Source organism: Tympanuchus pallidicinctus, unplaced genomic scaffold (assembly GCF_026119805.1).
Source record: "Tympanuchus pallidicinctus isolate F22 unplaced genomic scaffold, pur_lepc_1.0 scaffold8, whole genome shotgun sequence".
Lineage (NCBI taxonomy): Eukaryota > Metazoa > Chordata > Aves > Galliformes > Phasianidae > Tympanuchus > Tympanuchus pallidicinctus.
In genome coordinates this window covers 17,499,701-17,522,668 of record NW_026294802.1, presented here as the reverse complement: position 1 = coordinate 17,522,668, position 22,968 = coordinate 17,499,701, and the positions used below count along the sequence as shown (strand labels likewise).

General features: G+C 35.7%; 1 protein-coding gene across 9 annotated transcripts in view; it reads right to left on the bottom strand.

The window, feature by feature from the left end:
* Positions 1 to 22,968, bottom strand: part of ANKS1B (ankyrin repeat and sterile alpha motif domain containing 1B) — a 403,660-nt gene that overhangs the window by 248,916 nt on the left and 131,776 nt on the right. For all 9 annotated transcript variants that reach the window (XM_052667844.1, XM_052667843.1, XM_052667851.1 and 6 more), the window contains exons 11-12: positions 17,778 to 17,914; positions 7,380 to 7,560 (exon numbers count right to left, since the gene is read on the bottom strand). In XM_052667844.1, coding sequence (XP_052523804.1) covers positions 7,380 to 7,560; positions 17,778 to 17,914 — 318 coding nt within the window. The remainder of the gene's footprint in view (positions 1 to 7,379; positions 7,561 to 17,777; positions 17,915 to 22,968) is intronic.

Sequence of the window (22,968 nt, the reverse complement as noted above, 5' to 3'; positions counted from 1 at the left end):
TTCCTACTTTCCAGATTGAGGTCTATTAGGTGTCCAAAATTATAAAATGTATTTCACACGTTACATGGGATTTGTTATCGTTATTAACAGTATTTAATTGCTAATTAGCTTAACCCAGAGTACTGAATAATATAGGGGATAGGGGCAGATCCTCTGAATAAAAGACAAATGAATAAAAGGCACGTACACTTTGCTCCACACACATCTATCCACATGTGGTCAGATGGTTCAGAATTTCACTTGAAAAGAAATAAGCTGTTCACTTATTAACACATCTAACGCCATTTCTGACAGTAGGGCTTAGAGGCCCCTTCTGCAGTTTTATTCCATCAGTATGCCTTTGTACAATCAACAAATACACAATTAGCAGAGCGGTTAGGCTGGTATTTTACAGGTCATAACTAGAAGGATTATCATGGTGGATAACCAAAAATAAATGAAAACACTCACCTGTGCCCTAGACTCACAGAAAAACTCCAAAGGGAACAATCTCCAGAAAGAAACCCTTCCTCACTGTTAGTCAGCCCTTAAATGGGGTCTAGGAGAGGTGGAGTCAGGCTCCACCCCCTCCGGTCGCACCAGTGAATTGCCTTCACCTGTAATCCCACAGCTGACTCAGTGCTTGCCTCAGGTGATCAGCTGTGATTCAACAGTTCCCATACAGACTTCTTTTCTTCAAGATGTTCACATTGTTTTCCTACTGACTTAGCAATCAGAATATTGACATGGTGATGTACGAGACAATATGTTCGGAGAGCATATGCAGACTAACAAGGGATAAGTGGACTTAGTCCAGAGAAATCATTTTAGAGAGAAAAGACTGAAGGATAACGCTGTACAGGTATAACTGAAGAGCTAAGTAACACTATCATTGGAAAAATATAACCTTCTCCAGCAAGATTATTTTTGCAGTTCAGGTGGCATGGAATTCAAGTTCTTACTTTATCTAAATTTTCATGCAAGTGCTAGTACAAAAATTTAATTTGTTCCAAAAGAAATAGTGTTATCAGATGGAACTACAGGAGCCAGATTCATCTACAGTTTCCCAAGCACTGCCTGACTTGAACTTTCTGTTATCAGTTTCACAATCATTGGATGTAGCTCACTCTGAAAGTAATGCCTCTGATTTATGTAGAAAACACAACAGATACAAAGAGCACTACTTACTAGACCAAACTGCAAGTTACAGAAAACTATTTTTCAACATAATAACCACCATTAGCTGTGCATTTTCACCAGTGATGAACAAAAGCCTACAAGTAGCACTCATAAAAATCTGTTCCAGCAGAGGTGACCCACCGTCATAGTCACAGATGCAGAAATGCATCACCCACTGCCTCACTGTGCTCACAATGACTATTTGGTCTTCATCAATGTTCAACAAGTGCCAATGTAAGTCAGTGGGTGCAATTTTTTCCATACAGAAGAATTCCAACTACATATGCACTTTGTTTCATATGCACTTCCATGTCAGATGCCATTTTATCAGACTGCTCCTCTGCTGCCATCTGTTGCATGACAACAAAAAGTAATGAAATACTGGTGGGATGGTTCAATCTCAACTAACATAGCACCAAGATCTGCCTCTGATGTCATGAGCCAACATAATAAAACAGGAGGCATTACTTTCAGAGCCCTTTTACACTGATTGTTGAACAAATTCTTTGTAATACTAAGATATAATTACAATGAGCTTTGTGATGTTATTTTCAAACTGACAAAAATAAGTTCATAATATTAATTAATACTACATTTCTCTTTTGTTATGGAACAGACTGTATCTTCACCTTGGATAACTGTGCAAAGAGGATGAAATTAGAAACAGCAAATAAAGGGAACATAAGGAACCTTAACAGGCTACATCTGCTGGACTGATTTAAGGGGACATAAAAGAAATGAAACAGTTTGAGACAGTACCAAGTGCAACTCCTAGCAGCCATACTACTTCTTAATAATTGTATTCTGTTGAACTTGGAAAACGGATAATCTTCACAGATGAAAAGCTCAAGTTAACCTTGTTTGAGGAATGCCTCAGCAAATTTTGGTGTACTGTAAGTAACAACATGATGAAGAAAATGAGAAAAAAAAATACAAAGAAAACAGGGTTTGAATTTGACCTTCACAGGCATTTCATCTGGAAGAGAGTTCTTGTTGAATTATAGGTTAGAACAGGCTGGTTTATTTATTTTTATTTATTTATTTACCTGGAAGTGCCAGTGCAGAAGAGAGGAAATTTTTATTTACCAGCATTTGTTGACTACATTTATTTCTATATGAGCTGCTATTTTCCCCTTTTTCACCATGTGAGTTTTTGGTAATCAGTAAGGCACCATTAACAGACAAAGACACACAAAATTACCCTCTAGCAATAAAAGGCACTTTCTTTTTTCTTTGTATTCTCCTCATTTTGTATTTCATTTTTAGAAATTCCAGAACTATTTCTAATTGAATAAACAATACTTGAAGAGTTTACACAGACATCATAGTTTGATTTACTAAATTATATTATTACAAATTAGATATCTGAATAAGAAACCAGCACTGACATATATGTAGCCCACTTCAAATAGCACACTGGATGTCAAAGAAGGGAACATTCCTCCAGTAGAATAAATGTTGACTGCACCTAGGAACGCAGTAGAGCCAGGAATTTTGAACCAGAACTCTTAGTCAAGTTTCTAATACTTCGATATTTTTGCAACATATCTAAACAACTACAGCAATATGCTGAATATTGTGACTCTCTTGAAAAAGAAAGATAGAGCTACAAGCTTATCTTTAAGTGTAGGACTGCTCTTGTTTCAGAAATATCTGGTCACCCTTTTTCTCCCCTTACAGGTAGAACGTGACACTGAGACAAATTAATTTAATCAGAAATTAAAAAAAAAAAAAAAAAGATCTGAAGACATTTTTAAAAGAAACCTAAGGTGTGACTGAAATACTACTTTTTCTTTGTAAAACAACAACAAAAAAATGGAGTCCATACATCAAACACGTAACTCTCAAGTCACATACTGGAAAGTTTGAAGGAGAAACCCTGCTTTCTTAGATGAAAGGCATAACCTTAATCCTAGCCAGAAAGCAGGACAATTAAAAAGAAAAGAACTACATCAGGGTCCAAAAATGAACACAGAGTTTGTAACTGGGAAATAAATTCAGACTGGACCTTTAGATACCACAGTAAAATGAGAGAAGAACTGTATGCTCTTTAAGAGATAAATGATGTTAAAAATTTAATGAAAATGTAGAGGTTCCCATGGAAATTTTCTGTCCATGAAAATACAGATTAGAATGAGATTACCTACATACAACTGCTTACATTTTTGCTGCATATATGAACTTCAGAGACTATTTTCTGATCTCAAACAGAACAAGAATATATGCAGAACTATTAATTTCACAACACAGTTATACGTCCATGAAGATGCAAGGAAGTTAATATGGGTTAGATAATGGTCCATTATTTTGACTGATTAAGCAGAAATGAAAAGCAGAGCAACAATTTCTGCTGCAAGTGCTGATTGAGCCAAGCTGAATTTATGAAGATGTCCACAATTTTGCCCTCTTTGATCTTTAAGGCTGAGTTTCAAAAGAACTTCAGGGATACTCTGTTATAAGGCAGAGAGCTATGAAATCACAGAGGCATATCCCTGTAAGCCCTGACTGCCCTCTTCTGGACTGAATGATCTTGCACATGTAGTGGTCCATTTATGGTCAAAGTTGCAAATCATCAAATCATCTATCTAACAAAATATTCACCTGATTTTTAAGCTTTTAATCTTTCATTTGTGTTGTCATACAAAATTCTTTCTAAACGTGTGTACATATTGTTATCATCTCACTTTGACAGAAGTACATACAGTAATGACTTCCTCTTGCAATAGAGTGGACTCTTAATAGTTTCTGCTTAGTAATAGCTGATGTCTGGATTTACGGGCCTTCAACTTGAGGTAAAAAACAAAGCTAATAAAATCATGGTCATTCACTCTGAATTCCATAATACTTCTATGAAGTCAATCTTGCTGCAAACAGAGCTGTAAAAATATTTATATACACCACAACAAAACTGATTCAAAGTTTGTCCTGTGTATAGAATTGTAGAATAATAAAATTGCTTGAGTTAGGAGGGCCCTTAAAGATCATCCAGTACCAACCCCTGTCATGGACAAGGTTGCCAACCACTAGACTAGGCTGCTCAGAGCCCCATCCTGGACCTGCTCCAATACCTACACGTTGTTTCTGTGTTGACAACTGTAGGCTTATAAGCAGTATTCTAGATGGGGCTACACTAAATCATCCCTGTCTACTTGTTGCAGGTTATTTCCTCAGTTAGAGAAGCTCAAAGCAAATAACAGAATCTATATCCCCACAACGTAGCTACAAGCAACCTGATAGTAAGGTAACTTCTGAAATCCATGCAGGCAACAGCAATGGTTTTGTTTACACTGCTGTTAACAAGATCATCTAACCTATGCTAAAGTACATACAGTTCTATCTGGACTGTTTCCCAGCTGACTAATTAAAAAATATTGCAATATGCAGTTAGTAGGGTAATATAGTGCTGCAGTAGAGCTCAGTGGTTTTCTACTTGCAAGAGATAAATTATATGAATACCTGGAGCCCTGTTTCGAAACAGAGGATTTGAAAGAGAATTAGCATAGAAGAATCAGCATAGTAGGGAATTAACAAATATCAAGTATAAAACTACTATCCTCAAATTAAAATTGAAATTTTCTCTAATTAACAGAAATTTACAAGATTCTTGTTTGGTAGCATAAATAGAGGCAAAATTATGAAGATTTCAGAATTAGACAGAATCTTTTTCTTCCTGCACTCATCTGAATGATACTGAATCATTCTAGGTTTCCTAAAGGAAACATAAAGAATCTAGTAGTAAAATACTAATGGCTTATTTAGATGGCAACACGTAATTTAGAAATCTTGTAAGAAGCATTTTGATTGTTTCAAGGAAGGCGACAGAAAGCTACTTGCTGCAGCTACTATGAAAATGGCTTCCATCAGTATGTTTTTCTTTCTAGTCAACAAGAAGTCCCTTAAAACATAACATTTCTTTTTTCTTTTAAAAAATCATGACAGGCACAAACATCTACGTACATAACGTAAAGAGAAACACTCAACTGCATAGAAATCCTCAGTTTGGAACTAAACTTTTTTTTCAAGACATAGTTCCTCCATAAATCTGTCAATTCAAAGAATTATAATCAAGAAATGTGAGGAAATGTAATTACCACTGTAGATATGAAAAGAAACGAGAAACTTTTTCACTGAAACCATGGCTACTTAAAAAAAGCAGTAGCAAAGCACTTCATCTGCCACTGCTTGCTGAGCATCATTATTCAAAGTTCAGCTTTTATCAGTCCAGGTGAGAGTAACACCTCAGCAACTTTTCCAGGAGAGACAATATAGATCTGTTCTTTCTGGATTGTGCAATTGTCTTTACACATGCACATCATGCACATCCTTTGCCTCCTGAAGAATTACAGCATTATTTATCATTTAAGGAGTTGAAAAGACCTTAAAGATCAGCAATATAAAATTTTAGTCTTTTCGTTCTGACTAAGATTGTGTCAGATCTGTGATACATATTATATGTTCTAGGTTATAAGCAGTCTGTGGATGAGGAACTGGGGGGTAAAATTTTACTATAATTATTTCATTTATTTCTGGTAAATTATATTATTTACTTATAGTAAACTGTACCCGAGAAAAACTTATAAAAGATACCCAGAATTTCAGAACCAGTCATATTCCTTTTTTTTCCCTTAACATTCTAGAGAGAAACACAAGAGGAAAAGCAGCTTCTACTCAATCCATAAATCAAATTATCCACAAATTAGAAACTTACAGTTCTAATAAGCATGAGATAATTCCGGTATCAGAGCAAATGAAACACAGTGATTAGAACTTACTATGTGCAATCCATTGTAAATATAACCAAATGAGACAAAATGAAAACAAATCCAGATATTATGAAGAAATTAAATGGAACTGTGCAATAGCAAAAATCTGGAAAAGTTCCTTATCTGACTGCAGTGAGTTTTTGTTCTGTTTTCTTAACTTTGTTTTTAAACATCAGGATATATCTAGTATCATTCAAATAAAATGATGATCACTGAAGAAAATTTCAAGCAGAAATAACAACATAGCCCAAAAAAGCTAGAACCAAACAAGCCTAGATACCATTTAATTATTTCCATTTAGGCTTGAAAAGTCTTGCTATTACTAGTAAAATAGGTGCACTCTTTTACTTTCAAAGATAATGTCTCAGCCAGTTTGAGAAAAGAACTAGAAAAACTTTCTGACTTTTAACTCTTTCACTGTCATCAGATTGGATTTCTCATTCTTAGCTTATTTCAAAATGAATCTTTCATAATAAAGTATTATTTTTCTTTAACTATGTAATTTAATTTTTATGATCATTTAAAAGCAACAATTTTTCCACTTTTTAAATTTTCAATGCTATCAACCAGAAATGTATAGGATTCACCCCATTTGAAGACCATTAGTCATAAGCCTACTGGTAAATTCGTAGTGAATCTCTGTATTTACATTTATTTTTCCTTTTAGTGATCTACTTTTATTCATATCTTAAATACAGCATTCCTTTAAAAGAGACAACTTTATCTGCAGGTCATGAAAACTAGCTGTCAAAGACATTTGTTTCAATACACAAACATTCCCAAACACTGTAGTATTCTGCTACAGGTTTAACCTAAATAAAGCAACTTGCATGTGAAACTTGAAGGGACAGAAGTAGCTAAACGAATGCTTTATTCATGCTTGCTCCTGAAGTTTTGTTCCATGGTGAGGAAATGATTTTAAGGCTTTTTAAAATGTTTTCATTATGTAAATCTCACTATATAGATCAAACCCTCATAGTTCCAATTACATTATGACTCTATGCAATTCATACCATTGGAGTAAAGATATTTAAGTTCTGCTGTAATTAATCCCATTAATTTGCAGAAACAGTGCCAGGCTACTTAGAAATCTTTGTTTCTCCATCTTAATTGATGGCTACATCAAGATTTCTATTTCATTTTTCCAATTTAAATTCATATTAGAATATGCTGACCTGAATCAATGTAATTTCCAAACAGACATTAGCTAAATTCTTTGCATTGCTGTAAGATAAACTTAGGTTTATTCAAAATCCAATGCACAGCAATAAAAATATTTTTATATTATCAGTCATGTTAAATGAAACCCCTTTGCTGAGCAACATAAAAACTTAAGGAATAATTCTGTGTATTTATAATAAATGTATTTTGCTACTGAAGACAAAGCAATTCCAGCTTAAACACACAGATCTATCATTTTATAAACCTCTGATGATACACAAAGTAAACTTTCTATACCTGGAAGTTCTCTCTCTTCAGCACTGTCTTCCAGAGATCCAAAGGAATAGTTAGCTGGACTGATTGTAGGAGTAGAAATAAAACTTGGAGAAGCAATGGATGAGTTGATTTCAAAATAGTCATGGCTGTGATTTGTTCGGTGAAATTCCAGAGAAGATACTATTGATGTGCGCTGCTTGGGCTATAAGAAAAACAGAAGTTTGGAGTAAAAAAAATACAGACTTTATGCATTATTTTTATTAATTTAATGTTAATTTAATACATTTACATAGGGTTTCTCTCTTTTTATGATTTTTCTTTGGCCCAAAGGCTATACTTGTAACAATAAGTTCGTATGAAAGGCCGTTACTTTCCAAAATTTGGATTTATCTTTTATAGCATGTTTTAATTCTAATCAATTAAATTCAAAATCAAATAAAGTTTTACAACCTTGCATACAATAACTGCAATCATCATTTGCTAAGAAAGGGAGCTCTTCACCAGCTGTGTTACTGGATGTATCTTGCAAAACAACGAGTCTACTTACAATTGTATAAAGAGATTTCCAAAATAATACCTGGCACTCATCACTCAAAAGCAACCCTCTTTTATTTATTCACTTTATAAAGAGTTGCCTGACGTATTCAAAGACTGAAATGTCTGTAAGATTAGCAGAGAAATACTAGCTAAAAAAAGGGGAATCAAACTTTCTTAATGAAATTTCATGAAATACCTCTTTACTAGTTCATATCAAGCATATACTTTTGAAGCAAACCTCTGAACTGGTTTTACTTCATGTTCCAGAACAGTTTTTGAGCACAACAAACTCAGGCTGGAACTATGCCATAAGGTACACCCAAGAATTTAGTGAAAGGTGCTCCATTTTGCTATGGCCTTTTGACAAAAAGACCAAGCTAATGCTAGTCCAAAGTAAAACCCATGAAATATATTCAGTTGGAATATCAGGTCAGGAATAAATTATTCACTCCACAGATCTGCTCCCATTGCACTGCACTACTTATTAATATAGATATAACCTTAGTGCTCTAAGTTATAGACTATAAGCCACAGACCACCGATTATTTGCTAAATAGTCTGTTGCTAATCTGCAGCACTGTTCTGGCTTCACATACAAAATATTCTACCCTCATTATGCTCCTTTCTGTTTTAGGTTCAATGACATGAAACATTAAATGCCTTCTCTGAAATAGTCCTGCATCCCAAGCTACAGTTGTCTATATACTTTTCACTGTTGTGCAGGGTAAAATATATGTTGGGAATTGCTGCCCAAGGTACCTAAAACTGGAAACAAATAAATAGAGAAAAAAGTAAAGGGACCTTTAACTCTTCTCATTTTAACATGCTAGGTTTAATAGGTCTAAATATTTGTAAAGGTCAAGAATTTGCTACTTATTAATGTCAAGACTAAATTACTGTCCTGGGAGCAGTCGTCCTTGGACAATGAAGCTGATCACCATTTCTTACTTAGAACTACCTATTATAATGTAGTCTATTACAGTGGAGCAATTTTCAGTTTTGTTCATGCTCTACATCATTTTTAGGTTATGAGACCTCCAATGCTTATGTTATAAATACAAAATGAGACTATTTTCACTAAAAATTTATACTTCCTATTAAAATATCAGACAAGAAAAAAACAGATTTGTATAATATTGTTTGCTTAAGGTGTGCTGGGCACAAAGCAAATTAACTATGTCTTGTTAAAAGTGATAAAAAATTGCAAAGGGTAAATATGGGCATTCATCTGGGACACATCTATTGTCTACTGAAGGGATTTACATTCTTTAATAATTAAAAATAGCTTTTTCTTAAAAAAAAAAAAAAAAAAAAAAGACTCCAAGGGCTAGTAATTTCATGAGAGAGTTTGGTGGACTGGATAGATTCCAATACCAAACAACGTGGTTAAAAGTCATTGTTTGGGACCTACGCCAAAACAACTCTCAGATCAGTCCAAAAATATTCGTATGTATTAATTAAACCTTAACTGCACACTTTCTTGACAACAAACACATCAGTGCCCTAATTAATTCTGAAAGATAAAAAGGTCTATGATCACTTAGAAAACTTTTGCTTGCCTTTTCCTAAGCACTGGCATCTGTGATTTTGCGGGAATTCAGCTTCTGATTTGAAAAGGCGTCACCTCCATTAATGTGACGTGCAGGAACCTGGTTATTCCTTAACAAAGACAGCTGCTATACAGAGTGGTGGCCCAGCTTTCCCAAGCAGCTGCACAAACAACTGCTCAGGTCTTTTTCTATTCAGGTTTCCAAACACTGCCTTTTTCTCAGCAGCGAAATGGCAGCATCTGATGTATTCTATAGCCTTCTGCTAACTTATCGCTCATCACGTGTTTCACTACACCTTATTGTAGTACTACATGATATTGTAACAACTTTAAAATCTCTGACAGGAACACCTGTGTAAGTCTCTGGGGAAAAAAAAAAATAAACAAAAAACTGTTCTGAACCTTGTTTTACAGCTCATTTTAGAATGCAAGTGCTCATAACTTCTAAACAATATATCCATTAATAAACAGTCATGATTTTCTCTGGAGACATGGGTTTGTGATATAAAATAAGTCTACAGCAGTTTTCAAAGATAATTATAGAAACTAGAAATATGTTTTCTATTTCTTCAAGTTAACATGCAACCATCTGCTGACCTGGGTGATACAAAATTCTTCCTATATTATTTTGGGCTGTATGGTCTCTATTTTTGTCAGTATTGTCCTAATACAAACATAGAAACCACTAGATAAGTCTAAAAAGCATATCCATTGACAAAGACATTGTCAATACAAAAGCAAAAATAAATCAATAAAAATACTGGAAGACAGAGCAACAAAAGAATTTAAAATCGGGTCCAATAGGAATATTTTCATGTTAAGTCAGTAGTAAATGTAATCAATGTAAGATGCCACTTTGAACACTGCTGAATCACGGCCTGAACCTCTGATTGACCACCCAAGGCAAGGAATGGAGTCAGCCCTGGGAGCACAGGTGAAGGCAATTCTCCTGCGCTACCGGAAGGGGTGGAACCTGGCTCCACCTCTCCTAGACCCATTTAAGAGCTGACTTGCCACAGAGGAAGGATTTATTTTGCAGATTGCTTCCCTTGTAGTTTTCTCAGTGTGCCCAGAACAAGGGTAAGCTTTCTATCCATTCTTCTTTAGAGTGATAACTTGTTTAGCCTAACTTTCTTGTATATTTCTTAATTGTAACATCCATATATTCATTGATTGTACAACTGCAAAACACAAATGGCATCAAAATATACATTCTCATTTACCTTTCTACTAAATGTACAAGTAGGAAGTTACATGCAAATTCTGTTAGACTTGCAAGCATCACTGTGAAGATGCAAAGGAACATTCAAGTATTTCTCAAAACATTCAGGAAAAGGACATTTCTCAAACTTTGAACTACTCTACAATACAAGCTTGCAACTCCACCTTCTCTTATCTGGAATTTGCCTACAGAGTTCCATCACAGTCTTCACAGAACTACTTCTGATAATATTCTTCTTCATTATAGTAGAATTAAACAATCCATTTTACAGATGCTGAAACAGGGTACAGAACTCTATCAAATGACAGATGTGTGATTCATTAAATCATTGTGAACCAAAAAGCCTGAGGAAATTCTGCACTGTTCCTGCTAAATTTCATCTGCCTGACATAATGTAAAAATTGGTTTCAACTGGTTTATACCAGGGAGAGAATGTATGATAGAATAGAGAACTGAATTCACATTTTCAAATTCTAGGTAACATGTAAAATATAGACATACTAAATAAAGTAAGAGGATATAGCCCTTTCCACCAGGCTCATCTCATATATGTAGAACTATGTTAATATGGCCACGTAGCCACATGAATCTCTAACTTTGGTACCTGCCCAGATGGTTCCGTTTACCTGATTCTTTGATCGACTCAGTACCACCTCAGAAATCTTCCTTTTCTCATCTTTCTTCTTTGATTCAGACACTATTCTCTTTCCACACACTCATTTCCTTCTTATATCTAATCTCAGCCTCCTCTCTTTTATTTTAAAATTATTTTCCTTTGCCCTATCAGGCAGCGTAAAAAGTAAGTCTCCCTCTTGATTATAAGCTCCTTGTAAGTACTGTCAATCTTTTCATCCACCAGAAGTCCTTTTCCACAGAGCTGCTCTCCATGAATTTTTCTCCCAGCGTGTGCATGTACCCGGGATTGCTCTGATCAAAGGGCAACACCTTGCACTTGGGCTTGCTGAATCCTCTTAGGTTCACATGGGCCCTTTTCTCAAGCTTTCCCAGGCCCCTTTGGATGACATCCCTCCCTTATGTTGTATCAACTGCACCACTCAGCTTGTGTCATCAGTAAACTTCCTGCAAGTGCACTCAGTCCCACAGACTTGGTAACTGATAAAGATGTTGAGGAGCACCAGTCCCAAAATGGACTCCTGCTGTGGGAAACCACTTGTTATAAACCTTCACCTGAACATGCAGCCATTGACCACAACCCTCTGGCCATGACCATATTAAACAGTCCACACTTCAAACCCTTATCTTTCCAATCTCTGCTTCTGTAAAGATTTCATATATACTTCATTAAATCTCATAAATTAATAATTTTCTTGCTAAAAGCCTGTGAAAAAGATGGCTTCTTCACTTTTTTCTGCCTCTAAGTACTTCAGTTCTGATCTGCATAAATCAGCAGGCTTGATTCATTCACTGATGCTGTCAAAAGTCACTTGGTTTATAGAATCTGAAATAAGATCATCAAGTACCTTGAAAGTGTAAAATCTGGAAATTACAATGGATCTGGATTTGATTAATGTATGTAGTCTACAAGTGAAAGAATGCACTGAACCAGACTCCAGAATCAGTTATTCTGTCAAGTCTCAAAATACCATGTTAAGTAAGCTGAAGATGCTCTGCCTTTTAAACAAGATAATCTAGTCTTCTGTTAACTTCATAAAATTTCATCTTAAATTCCAAGTACAATTAAAATAAAATATAGGCAGTTTCAACACTCATCTTTACATTCTTGCTTTTATTTCTCAAAATCTTAACTTAGTCTAAGAGCAGAATGCAGAAATTACATAGCGACTGGCAACAAATACATCCCAAGCAGCCACAACAGGGAGCTTATAAAGCCATGAGAATAAATAATAATAATTTTAAAAAGTGGTTTCACTACTCTTGTGCTTTTTTTATTCCTATTATTGTAAATTCTCTATCAATAGCATAAGGCAGTTTGAAACTAGGATAGTTTTTAATGGCATTATGAAAGTTCTAGAAAATTGTTAGGCTGATTTTCAGTTTCAGGAATAATACAATTTTCATCCAGCATGAGCAGTAATTGCGTACTTCACAATGATCTCATGGTCAGCACACCTTGATTATCTCATTGTCAGCGACACACTCAAGGATGACACTAGCAAGCACCTTTTTTCTCTAGACTGTGGTTAGAAAGTCATTTGATATGATTTGATAACATGCAAGTACAGTGCTTTCTATTCCTATGTTTCTGATCTCCCCTGGGTGTGTTACACTATGCTCCTCCTTTAGACGTCTTTTACTGGACTCTATTAGTGAAGGCACTTCCACCTTCCACCTGCAGTCTTATCTCAGATGACAAATAAGATTAGGAATGAATAAGGGGAAGAATGGTTCTTTTCCCAGTTCTCATTTACCATGTTTTCTACATTCAGTTTAATTGCAAACACGTTGCAGCAATGCACTGTGAGATGTATCAGTTCCAACAATAAAAACCGTAACACCTTTGCAGTGGTTTCCTTCTTTGACAGACTGTTATTCCTGTCCTGGGAGAACATTTCTTGAAATAAGCTCCAAATTGTGAAAAATAAATATGATACATAATAGGAATGTCTTACTCCTCAGCTATAAAAGCTTTCCAGCTTTCAAAGATAAGAAAATGTTATTTTCACTTAAGCAGTTGGAAAATGGATGTTGCATTCTTTAAAAAAAAAAAAAACAAAAAAAACAAAACAAAGAACCAAAAAACCAACTTAGTTTTCAGCTGTTAGCAATATCCCATTTTGACCTACAGACCATGAAAATTGCTTATGTCACTACATTTGCATATTACAGATTTCACAGGGTCAGGTGCTGACTGCTTTTTAGGTTGCATGCTACAGAAGGCATGCATGTGTGAAAATGCGGCCTATTTTCTGATGATGATAAAAGATTATTCAGTAACTAAGGTGCTCAAAACTACCCAGTACTATACTGAAACAAAGAGAAATGCTATGAATCTGATTGGAACCTACCACAGAACTACGAATAAGGCTTTAAGCTTTGAGGTTTTGAATGTATTACTTTCTCCAAACATTATATTTACTAGAGAAAGGCAATTGGCAGAGATTAGTTCACACCCATCTATGAAAATTAACGTTCAGAGCAGGGTCTTCGAAGAGAAAAACTGCCTATTGGGAGTGGACCTTCACCCACTGAAATTTCAAACTAGGCCCAAGAGAGAGAATTATACAGGACCATAGCTGTACAGAGATTATGTTAAGAATTTAACAGTATAGATTATTTGAATTCAAGAGTTCTGAGACTTCTGACGCTATTTAATTCACTAGCGTCAAAGAACATATCTATCATTCAGTATTCAAATGATCTTTACACTCAATGTTTCACCAACTCTGAACATTACAAATTCAGATATGAAAAATGTCCAGTTATTCTGTATCATTTCTATTTACGCTGAAATAGGAAACTGAACCAAGACAATTCTTCCAGGTATAGAGCCAGCTTCAACCAAGAAAATGGATGCATGTTGAAGTGATATTTTCAAAGAATAATATCCCTTACAACAGAGTATTCTTCACAGAATCATCAAGATTTGAAAAAGACCTACAAGATCGTCCAGTCCAACCATTCTTGTGCCTTCATTTAGTCCTCTGCTTTTGTACATTGTTGAACAGTGATTTAATGTAATCACATACGCTGCTTGCTATTTTCATTAGAACTCTGTATTGGATAGTTATGTTTATGTTTTCATATTAGCTCAGCTCTAATTAAAATAATATAAATAGAATTGTGTTTTATAGTCATGTGTCAAAGGAGGTACTTTGCAATGCATCTTTTCAATAAGATTTTGTTTAAAGTTTTACTAAGTATTCACACATTATCCTTTATGCTCTAAGGAAATTTTTTGATAATATCCTCTTATGGATCTATACATCTTCTACCCACTAATTCTGTAGTAAAATAGAGAAAAAGGAAAATTCATCCTGTGAGGTAATTCCAACCACGTATTGGTTTTTTTGGTACTCAGTATCATGAGATAAAATAATTTTATGACTGTTCTATCTTCAGTCATGAACACATGAACACTAACCACATCTTAATGGATTGACAATAGATCTCTTCCTTCTTTGTTTTCTTTTAGTTTTTAAGACTACTTGAGAGCAGTATTTGTCTATTTGTTTCTTTGTTTACTCATTTCAGCACCACCAGAATGAGAAGATATCAATTTTTTTGCAGTAGATTTGCACAGATATTTCAAGGGTCTATAAACAAAAGTAAACAGAGAGAATTTTAAAAAATATCTACCACCATATGATCTGGCACATCCTCTTTTGTGCCTGGCCAAATAAAGCAGGGGAAAAACGTGGCCCATACCACTGTCTCCAAGCCCAGCTTGCCAGGTTTATCTTTTTCAGCTCTCTGTCACCCATCTGCCCTCAATTTACTGCTGGGAGGCAGGAACCTTTGGTCCTTCCTGCAGCTGCTTACACATACCACACAGAGTAGTTAACATGCTGCTTTTTCTCAGGGGGTAATATTACATGTACAACCCTCTGTGAAGAAAAATATATTTGCGAGTCTATAAATGAAAATAACAATAAAAGTTGAAGGACAAACCTCCGCTGGCAGTTTCATACAAGCTACGAAAGCCTGCCCAGTGCAAAGCTAGCTGGTGCTAGTAACCCATTCTGCCTTTCACTGGCCAACTCACTATCACTTTCCTGTGCTGAGTGCATGAGAAAAATGAGTAAGGAGAAAGGACTGACAGCTGTTTTGTAAATGTATATTGTCCTTGTTTTGCATCTATTTAAAATCTGTTTATTTTGCTAGAAATGTGTAAAGATTCTGACAGACAACAGTTAACTAGTGATTTTGTATGTATTGTATATCGTGGTTTTACATGAGTGGTGAGAGGTCAATCAAGAGTAGAAACTCATTACATTATCCTACAAAGAGCCTTCCAGGTAAAACAATGCAAAAGGCATTGAATAAAGGAATGAAATACTGTAGGTAAATTAACATTAATTGTTTGCAAACATCATATTTCGTTGACATTATTTGAGTTGATATCTTTAGGGCTGAGATTAGATAAACTGAACAAAAAAAAGGAGAATATTCAGAACACTGAAGAAATGACCAGAAAACACGCAAAGAAGGATGAAAAATCAAGGGATTTGAATGCTGTAGTGCATTCAACTTCTATTCATATAAGCATACAGATTTACAGCTTACATTAAGCACCAGCCGACGTGAGTCCTGTCGTTTTCTGCACAGGCAGTAGACTCACAAGATAGAGAGATTAGTGACTGGTCTGAGCATAGACACTGCACAGCTAGCTTTTGTTCTGCAGAGTGATGAGAATACTGGGAGTCAGTAAATAGTATTATTTAAATTTGGACATAGCTCCCCAGAATCTGCTGAATCCATTCAGAGTTAACTAACAGGAGAACATCACCATTCAGTGTTCTGGGTCCATCTGTTGGCAATATCATGATGGAAACAGCTTTTTAATTGCTATTTTCAATAAGCTATCACACTACAGCTTGTTCCAACACTATTCCAATACCTTTCTGTTTGCTTGCCACCTACTATAAAAAACAGCTTAAAGGAAAGGAGGGGTATTAGTACTGTACTGATGTAGGGTGGGAGGGACAGACAGACTATGGGAACAAACAAAACTAGAACTATAAAAAGAGAAAAGAAGATGAAGCTGTTATTTTAGACCCCCTGCAGTCTAGATTTAAACCAGGATGTGGAACCCAAACTACTTCAGTGTCACAGAGGAACAGTCTGCACCAGCCAGTGGTTAGAATTATTGTGCATTGATATTGTCAGCCACAGGAAGCTAGCTAATGACTCCTCAGAGAGAAATGGCAGGTACACACAGCAATTACCTTTTATTTTCTGAACTGTGTGCTCCAATGAGCACTGAAAGAAGTTCCACCTCCACCACTGTAACATGTACACTTGTGCAGTACCAAAGCAATCAACTCTACACAATTCTTATAAAGAAACCACATATCCATCAGCTTGCTTCTCACGTAAGGTGCAGCAACATACTGATCAGGCAAAACCTAGATCCACTAGTATCAAAGTGGCCCAGCAGCAGTGATCAGATCAGCAATGAAAATGCATCTGAACACAGAAATGGGTAGGAGAGAAGTCTTTTTTTTTTTTCTAAAGATTCACATCAACAGCGTTTTACAACTTGGTGGCTAGATGTCAGAGCTCAATTTGGCAGATCTTTTTAATTAGGGTAACTAATTAGGGTACCCTGAGATCTCTTCTGACTGACCTATGCTGTTACATGATCTTGTGATTCTAAAATAAACTCTTCCATGCGGGTTATTGCCATCTGAATCCAGTTCTAAGTTCCACTAATTTCAAAGACAGCTCATAGATGAGGCCCAAGATACGCCAGAGAAATATTAAAACTTCCAAATTGAGACACATGGACAGCTTCTCTTCTACCTTAACACAAAACAAAATGCTATTACAGTGCAGTAGGGAGAATTTTTTTACACTATGATCTCACTAGGGACCATAGACTATAAAAAATGTCACCACTCCTCTGCTCCAAATGCCTACCTGACCTGCTTTTCTTAAGATACTGTACTCCTTAAAGAGCTACAAGGCGGCACCCTGATATCAATATGCTAAAGCACACTGTTTACAAATACATTAAAATGTTTATAGTTATGATGTGTGAAAGTTGAGAAATAATGCAACATAAGAAGGTAGGTGAAGTCAAGAAAGTATAAAATATATCAGATCATGTAAATGGAGATAGAAGAAAACCTGAAAACATAATGTGTTATTAATGTTCAAAAAATAGAACATAACCTTGGAAGAAAACCAGTAGTACATAAAAATAGAGAATGTTACATAAAGATTTAATTGTCTAATGCTAGAGTAATTTACTAATAGACATGTACACTGTTGAGCCCATTCATAAAATATTCTCTATTGTACTGTTATAAAAACAGTTTCCTAAGTACAGAAATATTTTGTATTCTGCTTATCTATCTTTGATCTGTAAATATGTGTTTAGTGACAATATCTTCATAGAATACGTGCATCATATTCTGCTTTTATAATGAAAAATAGAACTAACAGGACGCTTCTGGTGATCACCTACCTGAGGACGTATAACTTTTACTATGTTTTTAAGAGCAGTGTCTGGTGATGGAGGAGAGCAGTCTGGCGTTGGACCTGTAGAGCTGTTTCTATGGCTACCAGATCCTGGTGCAGTAACTGCTACCTGAGGTGCATTATCTGTGAATAAAAATAGAATGTATGTGAAGTTACCAATACTTTATACATTTTAAAATAAAAAAATACTTTTAAAACAAAGTGTTACTCAAAACACTATTTCAACTTCCAAACACTACTGAAAAAACATAGATGTTTTTGGTAAGGAATGTACTGTACATCTGTATTTATTTTTTCAGTACATACATTTATTCCATGTTAAGTCAAAATACAGCATAGAAAAATCTCCACAAATATATTACATTCGTTACTCTGAATTACTAATCCTGAATCTAGGTGCTGTCAAATATCCTTGAAAACAGACTTTTTGATGCAATTCATGTCATCCTGGCAATTCCTAACATGTAAGACACAGTTCAACAAATTATAAAAACACATACTTGGAGCATGCCAACAGCCATCAGTCACAACTTTCATGAACACCATGAGGAACATAACTGATTAGAGAGGATTAGTTATACAGAAATGTGCTCAGCTTCTCAGATGAAATTTACATCCTTCCTAGAGCTGCATACTACAGTCTGACTTCCTAGCAGGATCTCATCCAGATAACCTACACCTGGCTTGGAAATATCTACATGCATGCAGGTAAGTGAGGAGCAGATGTTCAGAAACACTTTGTGATGCTGTTATCATTTTAAAGCACAGTGAAGGGCCATTAAAGGGACTGAGAATGTCATTCTTACATACAGTTAGAACAATGTGAAGTTAGTGAAAAACATTTCAGAGCATAGATATAACTTCCCAGCTGTGATGGTAACCAAGCACCAGAATGACTTAGCAGGAGGCCAAAAGCTTTGCATTATTTCATGCTTTTAGAACTGTATCACTGAAGTTATGGTTTAGTTCATATTCTGGATTTTTTCCTCTGAGAGTGCATGGTCAAGGTGGTCTTTATGAACTTGTGAGTTTACTGAGTACCTTTCTTTCTGGGTCACGAAGACACATCACCTCAATATGCTACAACACCTGCCATTCTGCATTACATTGATTACATTCCAGTCTCATTCGTAAGAGCCTACAGGGCTAACATTTGAAAGCCTATTTATTTGCAGTTTAGATGAACTGTCAACCCATCCTTTCACTCTGTGGGCAAATCCACTACAAAAACAGACAAACGAAAGTAGCTCCAGTGTCATGAACTAGATAATTTTTTTTTTATAAGGATTTGACGAGAAGACACCCAAGAAGGCCTTTCTCATAGTGAGAATGAATGTTAAATAGAAGTTCTAGGAGACACCAAACAACAGATTATGGTATTGCCAAGACACACAGTGATACAGATACCATCTAAGAAGCTTAGAAATAACGTCCAGAAGGATAAATGTTCCACATGAGTCTGGCTAAGTGTACTTACTGTAGTTAGTTATTTGCTTACTGTTGTGAGAAACGAGCAGAAAGATTGATTCAGATAAACCATAGATTGATTCTGAACCTACGAAGAATAAAACCTCCCTGGTATTTTAGCTGTCTGTGGGTTTCAGTCACTGCTCTTCCACAGTGAAGCCCATGTGGCTATGCTTAAGCATGGCTGCCTTTTAGCTATTAAACACCTGAAAGCCTTTACAGTGAAGTCAGGCAATCTTGCAGTTGGGGGAAGTGTTTTAAGGATGTTTCTTTCAAAGGCCAGATAGTTATAAAAACAGATTGATGTAGATGGTAACGAATGACTTTTTTTTTTTTTTTTTTTTTTTGTGCTCCTTTTCAATCTGTTTTAAGCCCTTGACAACACTCTTTTGTTTACTCACTCTTTAAATATGCAGCAGAGGTAACAGAGGTCTTGTATGAACAAGATTTTGATTTTTTCCACAGGGATCTGAAGCTTCTTCTCAATCCTGTTCAATAACAGGTCACTAAAGGCTGGTCCTACTACAGTTCTACCTCAGAAGCATGGAATTGACTGGAAGTGAAATTCTTGGAATGAAGATTTATTGGAAGATATTCATGTGGGGAGACAGAGCTGTTAAATTTCTCTCTAGATAAAGCTGAGAAAGAAGTTCTACAGCTACAGTGCATGCATAAATATACATAATATTCCACACTCACAAAAAAGAGTAGATACAGTCTTTCCTTCATAAGGAAATAAAGTGGTGGTATAAAAAAGGATCAGGCTTTTAAGAATCTTAAAAAAGAAAAATAAAAAAGTAAAAAAAAAAATAAAAAAAAAAGGCTTAGCAAAAAAGTACAAACAATATTTTTCTTTAAAATAAACATCCCAGAAGAAAAATCCAACTGCTCAATATTTCAGGCCTTCATTTCTCCCTCAAGGGAAGAAAGCATTTGACATGTAATGGTTTCTTGTAAACAATTTCTTTATTGTGGACAGCTGTTTATTTTCACAGTAGGATCTTCCCATTAGGCAACCAATAATGATTTACTACCTAGGCCTGTTTCATCAGGCAGAAAATATCACCGTCGAGTTAGCTACTGCAATCAATTTAGGGGACTTTTCCTGTTACATATACAGCACTCATTTCATTAAGAATAAATTGAAATATATTCTCTTTTGTAATTAAATAATATAATAATTATGTTTTCATATTTTTTTTTCTTTTTTTGCTGGTGAGAAAACTAAACTTTTTTTTTTTTTTCCTTTAGGTAACCATAACTGTATCACTGGAAGTTTTAGTGCATCCTTTCATCACATAAAGAATTTACCCACCAAGTTTACCGAAGGAAGATTAACTACTCTACTGAATTTCTGACTGGTGCTATAGGCTGGGCCAAAATGCTGACAGAGCTGTCATTCTCTTCTAGTTTCAGCCTCAAGTTACAATAAGTGAAAAGATGTTACTGTACAAGTCAGATAACAGTAGATTCTGGGGATCATCTGGCAGTTAAATTACTGAAGTGCAGTATGTTCTAATAATATTCTTTCCTGCCTCCATCATACATGAAAAACTGATACAGGAATGATGTTACTGGAGTCAATTTTGATTTTAAAAAAAATGGATACTAAAGGCAAAGGAAAAAAAAAATAGGGAAAGGATTTTCACCATTTTCACCATTTTCACCATTTTGTTTTTCCTGTGTTCAAAAGAACCAAAATAATTTGTCAGCCTAGGTTTTAAAGGGCTATCATCAAATTTACCAAAATCTCATGGATATACTGAAAAGATGATTATTCTTAAACTTCTCCTAGGATTAGACAGGTTTCCAGATCTGAAATCTTAATACTTCTCAAGATTTAGTGCACTACTTCTCCCAGTTTCTGAAGTACATACAGAACAAGTAGCAAATATAAACAGCAGTGGTCAAACTCATGCTTCTAAGAAAAGAGATACAGCGTCTCTATCTTTTCTGATTAATCTTTTCCTTGCACAATAAAAAGATGACAATTGATGACATAATTGCTTGGAAGTTGAACATCACATTGTTCCTGCTGCTATTTAAGAGAATATTTTTACATTCAAGGTACACTAATATTTCAATTGGAGATACGCCCTCTGATTGTATACAGGTGAATTGATTTCATTTACACAAAAATATGAATATTGAACAAATTCCACCAAATTCCAGAAATTCAGATCAGGCTTTTACTGGTCTATTTCTGTTATTCCATATTTCATCAATTGCTATTTTATATATTCTTTGGAAAAAAAAGCCAAAAGAGAAATTTCAGGGCATTGAAAAAGAAAAAGGTTATGTAATTGGGTTTTTGAAATTTAAAGATATGAAAGTTCTTAAGTCATTTGCTATGGGATGTTTACTTCTTACAGCATCTATTTATGAGGGTTATAAGGAAGGAAGAAAGCAGCAAGCGAAGCACCTCACAAGATCTCTTTTTCACCACACTGTCATATATAATAAAACTGTAAAAAAAGACGCTTTTTGTTTTACATGTACAAGGGCTGACTGAAAGATAATACCTGCTATTTAATTATGTTGACCCATGATGTCAGCACAGATATTCGTGGTACAGCGGTGGGGGATGAGCCTTCCCACCAATATCCCATTACACTTTGTTGCTGTGTGACAGATGGCAGCAGAGGGGCAGTGTGACAAAATGGCATCTGATAAGGAAGTGCATATGAAGCAAAAGTGTGTTACTGAATTCCTCCACGAGTTAAAAAATTGCACCCACTGACATTCATCGGTGCTTGCTGAGTGTTTCTGGAGATGAAACAGTGAATGTGAGCACAGTGGAGAGGTGGGTGGCGTGATTCAGCCAGGGGCACAGTGGCATGAAAGACAAGCCATGTTCTGGATGCCCATGCAAATCTGTCACACCACCACGAAATGAAGAGTGTCTCCATCGATTCATGTTACTGAATATGTGGATTATGACAATGGAATTGTGGACAGAGCTGAATACTGGCTTCAAAGCATTGGAAATGAAGGTGGCAATGTTGGAATATGACTAAGTTTGTGTCAGGTGGGTCCCACAAATGCTCACAAGAACAGAAAGAGCACCATATGCAAGTTTGTCAGGACCAACAGAATCAATATGAGGCTGAAGGTGACAGTTTCCTGGATTGCATCATTATGAGTGACGTGACATGATGTCACCATTACGAGCCAGAGTCAAAATGGCAGTCCGTGAGTGGCAACACATGAATTCCTCATTGAAGAAAAAGTTCAAGACACATCCCTCAGTGAGTAAAGTGATGTTCACTGTCTTTTGAGATAGGAAAGGGTAACCTTTCAGGATTTACTAGAGCTCAGACAAACCATCAATTCTGATCATCATCATGACACTAATTAAACTGAAGGTGCAAACTTCCAGAGTCAAGTGAAAGAAGAAGACAACCTTTGTCTTGCAACATACGAGGCCGCAACCAGTCTGAAGGCAATGGAGCACATTGCCAGTCTTGGCTTGATTAGCACACTTGTTGAATAGCCTAGATTTGGGGCCTTCTGACTTGAGCTGATGAAAAACTGTATGGGCAACATCTTCCTCGCAATGCAACATCAAAGCAGCTGTGAAACAGTGTGTTCCCTCTGCTGGTGCAGATTTTTACAAGTGAGGCATGCAGGCTCACGTTTATCACCGGCAGCATAGTGATATTGTGCTCTATCTGTTGTAGTTTCCATAGAAATAAATTGGAGGTATTACT